General features: G+C 45.8%; 1 protein-coding gene across 1 annotated transcript in view; it reads left to right on the top strand.

Annotated features, from left to right (window-relative positions):
• The window catches only part of LOC103804579 (cytochrome P450 3A29-like), a gene marked incomplete at its 5' end in the record, with an annotated part of 11,389 nt that extends 3,977 nt beyond the window's left edge, over positions 1-7,412 (top strand). The window contains 8 exons of the mRNA XM_009077196.1: positions 406-494; positions 1,078-1,226; positions 1,729-1,856; positions 2,197-2,281; positions 3,258-3,418; positions 3,618-3,844; positions 5,187-5,349; positions 7,317-7,412. Coding sequence (XP_009075444.1) covers positions 406-494; positions 1,078-1,226; positions 1,729-1,856; positions 2,197-2,281; positions 3,258-3,418; positions 3,618-3,844; positions 5,187-5,349; positions 7,317-7,412 — 1,098 coding nt within the window. The remainder of the gene's footprint in view (positions 1-405; positions 495-1,077; positions 1,227-1,728; positions 1,857-2,196; positions 2,282-3,257; positions 3,419-3,617; positions 3,845-5,186; positions 5,350-7,316) is intronic.
• Between the last annotated feature and the right edge of the window lie 1,955 nt (positions 7,413-9,367).

The raw sequence follows: 9,367 nt of genomic DNA, 5'->3' as shown, positions 1-9,367 counted from the left end.
AGAGTCAGGAGAAGGATATGGAGGGTGAAATGACACACAAGGTTTTGCAAGCTGAGGCTGTTGGCCCTATGACTTGTATTTTCATCTTGCTTAAGCACATTGCTCAGATCATGACTGTTCATTTTCCATATGCTCAGGAGCCATATTCACTCCCAGCTGGAGTGCTTGCCTAGCTGGAATGGGAGCTGCATGTGGACTTTGGGAGGAGAGCTTTGCTCAGTCATAGCCTAATTGTTAAGATGAGAGAAAGAAATGTCTGAGACCTAGAAAGGAGACCTTCCCCTTGCTTGCCCTTCCTCTACAAGCCAGACTTGGCAAGCAGCAGATGGCAGTTTGGAATTGCCCAGCCTTGTTTGGTGGAGGTGAAAAAGTCAACAGTGCTTTCTGCTTTGGTTTGCATTTCAGATGTTCCATATCATTAATCACTACGGAGAAAAATTAGTGAAAAACATTGAGAAGAAAGTGGCTAATGATGAGTTCGTGACCGTGAAGGAGTGAGTAACTGTGTGGGGCTGACAGGAAAGAGTTTGTGTTCAGTGTGGGGAAGGAGCTGTTTTGGAGAGCCTTTTCCTCACTGTAGCATAGATCCCTTGTCAGCTCTGGAGGCAAACTCCACAGTGGCCATGGGCATGGCTTGTGCCACAGCAGTGGACTTGCTGTCCTCTGCTTTAACAGCATAGGTGTGCTCCCTTCCCTGTTCCATTTTTCTGGGGATGCATTTTGAGGAAGGAGCAGGGCCCATTCCAGAAGCTATGCAAGATGTGGTATTTTTGGGTGTCATTTTTGCAATCTTTTATAGAGATGGAAATCAGAATACAGTGTTTGTTACTCCAGACTGCAGTTGACTGCTCTCCAACTACAGCATAAGTTTTTGAGGCTGAGAAAAACTGGGAAATGAATGCAACTGGGGAAACTTGGGAAAATAAAGTGATGGTTACTGCCAGATCAGGACAGACCTACTATGTTAGGACTCTGCATTAAGAGAGATTCCCTCTCCCAAGGATTGTTCCTAGATGGGCTCTTATTTACTGCTATGGTTGGGTTCATCGCATTCACTCTCTCTTCTTCTCTACCCAGTGTTTTTGGAGCCTACAGCATGGATGTGGTGGCCAGCACTTCTTTCAGTGTCAATGTTGACTCCATGAGCAACCCCAATGATCCTTTTGTCACCAACATTAAGAAATTTCTCGAATTCAGTTTCCTAAGTCCTGTGTTCTTATTCTTAGGTATGACACAACTCATCTCATACAGCTCTGAATCGATGTCAGAGGTGATGACCACCTGCATTTCCTTGGAGCAATCTTAGTAGCTCTGATTCCTCTTTGCCATATAGAAGATGCTTAGCACTTTGCAGGATTAGATTTCTGCAGATCTACTACAGTAAATTTTTCCCCAGGGAAACCACAGTCAGGATCTGTACAGCTCACGTGGGTCTTTGCAGCATTATCCTACAAGCAGAGACCCTGTTTGTAGAGACATGATGGAGAGCTGCTGTGTCACAGACTGCTGCATTTCGTGTGGCATTGTGGCCATAAAGTAAATTATGGAGGAGATTCTCAGGTGCTGTTGGATGTCAGCCTTGGTTAGGTTAAAAGAGCTGAAGGCAACAAAAAGCAATTTTTTGCATGAAGGTCCAGATTTACCCCTCTCCATTCTATGCTTTGTGCCAGTTTTGAGTTTCTTGGGCCACTTTGAACTCAAGTATGTTATTCTCTTCTTTCCTTCTAGTGTTGTTCCCCTTCGTTATCCCAGTACTGGAAAAGATGAACATGACTCTGTTACCCTCAGATGTCATGGACTTCTTCAAGGGTGTCTTTGCAAAAATGAAGAAGGAACGGGAAAAGGGCAGCAACACGGTGAGTCCAGCCCAGGTGGCCTCTTCTCTTCACTGTGCTGTCCTGAGTGCAGGAGGGACCTGGTGGAATCTTCAGAAGCTATGGTGTATCACCTGCTCTCCATAACAGCTCACAGCTCACCAAACCGTGGGAGGACCAGAACTATGCCCTGCCTGAGCATCGAAGTGTAGAATTATCTGTCTTCATAGAGGGTCTCTAGTCTGGACCTCAACATGTGCTGAAGCTGTGAGCTTCCACTGGGGCTGCAAATGGAGCAGATGTCTCAGCAAGGAGCTTGTGCCGGACAAGGTTTTCCTCCTCCCCACTCACATCTTCTCTGACTGCCTCTGTCTCTCCCCAGGACCGGGTTGATTTCCTGCAACTCATGGTTGAATCGCAGAACTCGCATGATGGCTCCAAGTCTACTGAGACTGACATGGACAAAAGTATGTCATGAGATCTGTCTTCCTCTCAACAGCACAGTAGTTCCATGTCTGGTTAAAGGAGGGAAGTAGGGAGAGGATTTAATCATTAATCCCACGGGAAATTCAAGGTCTCAGTAATGGGGCTGTAATGATGTTTATCACAGATCAGCTGTACTTTATTATATCCCATTTCCTGGGATCAATCCTCAGGTGTGTTTGTGCAACAAAGAGCAAGAAGAGTGATTATTTCCTTACTTCCATTTCTTATTTTGCCTTCTCTGAAGGCCAGTGGTGTTGGCTGTATTTCAAAAAGCACACAAAGCACATAGGCTGAGCATACCTTCCTCACCTGTTAGCTCATCTCTATTCCCCATCCTAGGCAAACTGTTAGATTAAGAAAATAATGGCTCAGCCAAGGCATAGTCCTGCTCTGTCAACCTCAATCAAGGCAGGATGCTTGTCAATTTTTGAGTGTCAGGACAGGATATTTGTAGGACACTCTGCACTGCAGGCTGCATCCCAGCAGCACATGGACACTGCTGCAGTGCCAGAGTTAAATCTTGTGTTCACCTTACCACTGCCACATTTTGCTCAGGGCTACTAATCCCTTGGCAGTGCAAGGCTTACCTTATGGTTCAGGGAGCTGCTAGATATCTCTTCATCTCTCTTTTCCTGGCATGTGCCCATATGTTTTTTTTGGCCCAGGAGCATGGTCCCAGAAGATAGCAGAGACTTTCTGAATCTCAGACTGCACATGCCTTGGTTCTGTTCTTAAAGAAAGCAACATAACACTGCTAATATTGACAGCAGTTTTCTGGCTGTGCAACTGCCAGATCCACCCCTTTGTGGTACCAGAGGGTTAGCTGGATGTTTCCTTTACCAACTGTTAAGTAGTTAGGGGTAGCATTACCTAGATTGATGAGTGTGAGCCTGAATTCCCAAGGGTTAAGCACTGTGGTTTTCAGTTTCTTGTATGTGGTTTTATGTCTTTTTTCAGCATTAAGTGATGAGGAGATTCTGGCCCAGGCCCTTATCTTTGTCTTTGCTGGTTATGAGACGACCAGCTCCACCCTCAGCTACATAGCCTATAACCTGGCCACCCACCCTGACGTGCAGCAGCGACTCCAGGACGAGATCGATGCAAACCTGCCCAACAAGGTAAAGGAGGGTGGGAAGATGCTGGCGTTGTTCCCAACTGAGCCAGAAGCCAGGTTGGAAACAAAGTGTCACAGGTGCTGGCACTGAGATTTCCTCTCCCCTGCTCTCTGATGCCTGAAGGGAAAGTGTTGTGAGGGTGTGGGGGTGTTGGGGTGGGAGTTGAAGCCCTGTGTTCACAGCTGTCCTGATTCCTCTCCAGGCTACTCCCACATACAATGCCATCACACAGATGGAGTACCTTGATATGGTGGTGAACGAATCCATCCGGCTCTACCCTGCTGGGGGCCGGATTGAGAGAGTTTGCAAGAAGACAGTGGAGCTCAATGGTGTGACTATTCCAAAGGGCATGGTGGTCATGATCCCAGCCTTCGTTCTGCACCGCGACCCGGCGTACTGGCCAGAGCCAGAGGAGTTCAGACCTGAGAGGTGAGGGCCAGGCAAGGGGAATAGCTGCATGTTCAACCTCAGCTCTGGGAGTGGAAATGGCAGCAAAAGTGGGGAATGCATGATTATAACATTTAAATTAGGCATTTATCATTGTCTGACATCTAGTCCCAGCATTACCGTGAGGGGAGTTTTATGATCTACATCCATAAACTGTGCATGGAATTTAATTAACTGCATTGAAGGAAGCAACAGTGAGAGCAGCTCCCAGCAGCTGTAACACTGAGGGGTTTATGGCCAGATATTAAAGCAAGTGCCATTGGGTGACTGGCACAATGCCCTGCAAATCAGCAGTGGAAGGGCAAAGATGGGTAGGAAATAAAACTTAATTTTTAACTCAAGTTATGAAGCAATTCTTGCTTAGGAGCATTGTCTGACCCTATGAAATGAGGCAATAGCTCAAGGCAGACCTGGGAGACTCTTGGCCTGGTAGTCTTCAGTATCTGCAGTATCAGGCAGAAGTTAGGGAGGGAGATGAGTGCTGCTGAAATCACCTACGGAGCCTATGGTCACCTTGTGTTCAATTCAGAAGGAAGCACCCAGATGGGAGTACTCTGGCAATGAGCAGGTACACCAGTTGCTCCAGCAGCTACATCCTTGCTCCAGTTGACAAATGGCATGGGTGGTTGGACAGGAGCTCTTTAGCAATCAGTTGCCTTGCTGGGAGTTCATCAGAGGGATGTGCTGGTGTCTCAGTAGTGAGATACTTCACTACTGACTTAACACGGCTGAGGTTTGTACCTGGACCTCGTGCACTGGAAATGAAAAGCTTTCTGACATGAAAACTAACTGATCACTAAGAAGTATTACTGAAAATGCTCAGTGGCAAATTTCTCTGTGTAGGTCATTGTTCTTCCCTGTTTTTCATGATGAGGAGAGGAATGGCTGGCATGTCTCAAAAGCAACCCTGCCTTTAGTCACACTGGGGGAGAACGTCTTTGTGCTCACTCAGTCCTTTGATCTACAGGGAAGCCGTGAAGCTCTAGACCTGTGTGTTTTAGGGTTTGAAATCCGGGTTCAGTTTTGGAGCTGAGAGGGAGTTCTGAGAAGAGAGTAGTTACTAAATCCATTGGCATATTTTGGGCATTTCCTGGACATCTGGTGCACTTGGAGATGCACAACCAACTCCCAAGCAGTAGGATAAAAGCAGAGTCATAAAGTATCTATTGAGAGAGAAGTAAGGGACTTAGCTAGAGTCTTCTAATATGCACAGAAACACAAAAAGCTTTTGCATTCCCAGACTCCTCATCACTTCAAATCTGGAAGCTGACACATCCTGGAACAGTAACTCTTCCTAACTTGATTTTTTTTTTGTTGCAATCAGGTTCAGTAAGGAGAACAAAGAGGGTATTGACCCCTACACCTTCCTGCCATTCGGGGCTGGCCCCAGGAACTGCATAGGAATGAGGTTTGCTCTCCTTGTTGTGAAAGTGGCTGTGGTCGTCCTGTTGCAAAACTTCTCATTCAGAACCTGCAAAGACACACCGGTGAGGACATGGGATGATGTGTTTCCTTATCTGCCCTTTGGTCCCACTGAAATGGTCCTACAGTATATGGGGATAACTGTATTTATGTCTTCCCAGTTAATTTCAAGTGGTTCATCACAAATTTCTGATGCTTCTGGGTTTTTTAAGCCTCTACAGAAACATATTTAATGTTGGTGGAATATTTTATGCTGAAATCCCTGAAGTCCTCTGCCTCTGTTTGGGTGCACCTAAGTTGTGGAGTGCATGCTCCTCCATGGTTCTCTGCTTTGAGATGGCTTAGCAAGACCCTGCTCCAGAGAGCAGGAAGGGAATAACTCCCCAGCCCATGCCAAAGCTGTGCTTTGCAACACAAACACGACTATTCTCTGTGAGACATCCCAAGACACCAAAATTCATCTCTTACAGGCCACCAGGCAGTCCCTAAAGGGTAACAATTTTCAGTCAAGCACAATCTGAATTAAATTTGAATTGGTGACCTTCTCTCTCTCTGAGCCTGGATCCCACCAAGTTTTGGTTTTGCCTGGGGTCCCGGTCATTGCTGCATGCAGTACAGATGGGATAGGCCTTGCAAGATGGGGCTGTTTGACATAAAATAAATGCAGTAGCTGTTGGAAATATGTCAAGCCACCCCCTGGAAGCACAGCAGCTCCCTGGGCCTCAGAGGCAGGTAGCAATATGGTGTTAGTTTCCAGCCTCACCCAGCTCTCTGCACTGACTGCTGCAAAAGGCTGTGCCATTAATACATTTTGTTGGTGAGGCAAGCTGGGGAAATCAGAGCAGAGGGGGCAGAAAGTGCTTTCAAAGGACATTTGTTGTAAGAAACAGAAAAATCCTTATTAAATTATTACTTGGCACGGCTGCTCAGCTGGAATCTCTGCAGATTCAGATTGCAGCTCAACTAGTAACCTGGAGGTGAAAGACTGTAATAGTCCATTAACAATGCAGTGACCTATCCACCCTCCCCCAAGTCTAATGACATTTTTCTAGTCCTCTGCAATCCATAAAATTGATTCTTTTTATAACTGCCTTTAATTAAAAGGAGACAAGTTAAATATGTATTGTATTATTGGTGCCCATAGGTTTATGGGGCTCTTTCAGCCCTTTTTTCTACAGAAGATGTCGTGTACTTCAGATCAGAGTGGGAGGGAAAAATTCATACTAGAGCATCCCTTCAGAATATGTGTATGGAAGCTGCAGCCTGCTCTCACTCCTCCAGTGGTGATGTGCTGGGCTCCAAGCCACAATGCTTAAATTTCCTGAAGCAAAGCTCACTGGGATATGGGCATGAATGTAGCTTGTCAGGGTGGGGATAGATCACCCTTGTCCTAGTGGAGACGAGGAGAGCAGGGATATGAGCAGCATCCATTGATGGGGAAACCTTAAAACACTCTTCCCTCCCCTGAAAGATGACTCCCTCCAACACCTGCTTTAGATGTTGTTTTTAATGAGATTTCCATCCTACGCCATTGAAGCCTTTTCATGTGAAGATGCTTTTTCTTTGGTACTTGGTCTGAGCAGCAGTCTTAGTTTTGTTCTTCCCAGAGAGCTTATTGCTCCTCCAGCTCCCATTAGGATCTAGATCTCCTTAGCACTGACTCACTTCAGCATGAAACAAAATGGCACTATGTGCCCTTCCTTACCTGCAGCTCCCTGGATGGGTTTTGGCTGCTTCTCCCTCCATCTGCAGCCTGTTGATCAGTGCACTGGGCTCTTCATACCACACCTCGTGAAAGCCAGAATTCACTAACCAGTTTATTCAAGAGCTGAGGGCTGTTAAATCCCAGCTGGTAGCTGTTTTGCAGGAGCAATGGTGATTGTCCTGCTGTAAGTACACCTGTAAGTTAGGAAGTGCATTGAAAACAATGGCAGCTGGTATGTTTGTGGGCTGTAGGGTTCCTGTTGTTGTTGTGTGTGTCCTTTTTGCCAGCTTACATGGTTGTTTTGTTGTTGTTTTTCTCCTCCTCAAGATCCCTCTGGTTCTGGACACGAAAGGTTTCATGCAGCCAAAGAAGCCCATTGTCCTCAAGATGGTCCCCAGAGCCCAGGCTGACCTGAAGAAGTGAAGGAAGCAGGAACAGAGCAAGAGATTCTTATTTGCTGGTGCCTCCTGTAACTCTTGAGAGGAGACCAGATTGATGTGTGCACTGTAGGAAGGATTGTCAGAGGTGCAACCCCCCCATTGCATAGGGGTTTGGCCCAGCATAATTACATGAACATTATCCTAATGAACATGAGCCCCAGATCCTGCTGTCCCCAATCACAATAGGCATTTTGCAAGACCATTTGCACTCAAGTTATTTGGACATTTTTTTCTCTCCCTCTGAAGAGGCACTTTCCTTAGCAATTTGATTCCAGACACTGTCAGTCTCTTCTGGCAGTGTAATTTAAATCAAGATAGGGAGAGCAAATTGCACATAGTTAAGTAATGCTGCCATTGCTCCTGTTCCCACTGCCTGCTGGGTGACTCTGTGTGTCTTCTGGTTTTACTCTCCTAGGAATGCAGAGTTGTCCAGGGCTATTTCCTCAGCTCTGTGCTATGACCCTGAAAAGTGTTAAAATGGTCACGTCTTTGCAGGACTGAATGCCTGCAGCAAATTTTCTGATGTTGATTTATTTAGATTTTTGTATGATTTTAGATGGCTTTTGCGTGATTCTGAGTGCAGAGCAGTTAACTGCAGGAGCCCAGAGAGAAGCAGTTACCCCTAATGACTGGAGATTTGCAGAGTGGGAGAGAATTGTCCCACATGTGTTTCCTGAGTGTTTACTGTGGGTGTGCAACCAACTCCCATGGAAGGGGTTGTCAACACAAGCACCACCATACATACTGCTATCATGACACCTGTTAGTCTGATTTATATCAGGCCATTGTAAGACCAACTGAACTGAATTAATAATGATGCAGAGTGCAGCGCTGAGAGCCTTCAGATGTCCTGGACAACCCTAGTCTGGAAGAAAGGTGCCTTTGCCTATTGAGAGCCTCAAAGTCTTGCCAGACTTTGTTGTTTTTGTCGATTCCAGAAGACTTGTATGCTGACATTTTGTATTATTCCTCCAGAAACTGCTGCTGGAGTGCTAACTGCAATAAAAAGCTCACTTATCTCTCCTGTAACCAGTTGATGCCAGTCTCTGCTTCTGCCCCTTCTCCATACACAAGCAGTTCCATCTATAGGTCTCATAAGCCATTGGCCAGGTGGGAATGTCCCATCACCTCTCCCAGCTGGAGAGGATCCCACTTCTTTGGTGGGATCCTCAAAAATCAGTCCTGCAGCGTGGAGATAGAAGTTCTCTTTTCTAATTCACTCTTCCACAGTCACCTTGTAGCACCACAAATCACTGAGGATGTGGTCTTGCTAGCCTCAGCCAAGCATTTGCCTTTCTGTGAAAGTGGAGGGATTTGATTCCAGCATCTGCTCCATGCTGCAGAGCAGCTGACTCATACAGGGTTCAAAGTGCTCTCTGTGCTCTTTCTAAAACACCTCATGCACCTGCTCTGCCTGTACCTTTCCATAGGATGATGTCTTTTGCTTCCAAGCTGTCTGATTTTGACACAGGGTAAAGTATTTGTATATGCATATGCATCCAACCTGCTTGCTACCATCTAGAATGCTGCTTGGATTCCTGGGACATGAAAAGTCACATCCTGAAAGAATTCCTGCATGTATCAACAATACTAAGAGATGCTTCTGGAGATGCAGAGTGTAAGGTAGAACAGCCCAAAACGAACAGCTGGGCAGAGTCATTGATGGTGTGAAGTGATTTCTATTGCAATATTGGGCTTAGGAGCTTTATTCACTACAGAGCATTTTTATATTTCTTTTATAGAGAGAGAGATTATACATATATTGTTATATATTCTTTTTATACTTTCTATGTATTTTAGGAATTGAGTAGATAACCTCAGAAAAGATAAAATAACCTTTCTGCAGCAAATTAAATTCCCCAGTGACAGACACCCTTGGCTGGAAGTGTTGGGGAAGAGTGAGGCTGCTAGAGAGTCAACAAGCTGGGTGAGAGGATT

Source organism: Acanthisitta chloris, unplaced genomic scaffold, assembly GCF_000695815.1.
Source record: "Acanthisitta chloris isolate BGI_N310 unplaced genomic scaffold, ASM69581v1 scaffold18410, whole genome shotgun sequence".
Taxonomy (NCBI): Eukaryota; Metazoa; Chordata; class Aves; order Passeriformes; family Acanthisittidae; genus Acanthisitta; species Acanthisitta chloris.
This window is presented reverse-complemented; position numbering and strand designations above follow the sequence as displayed.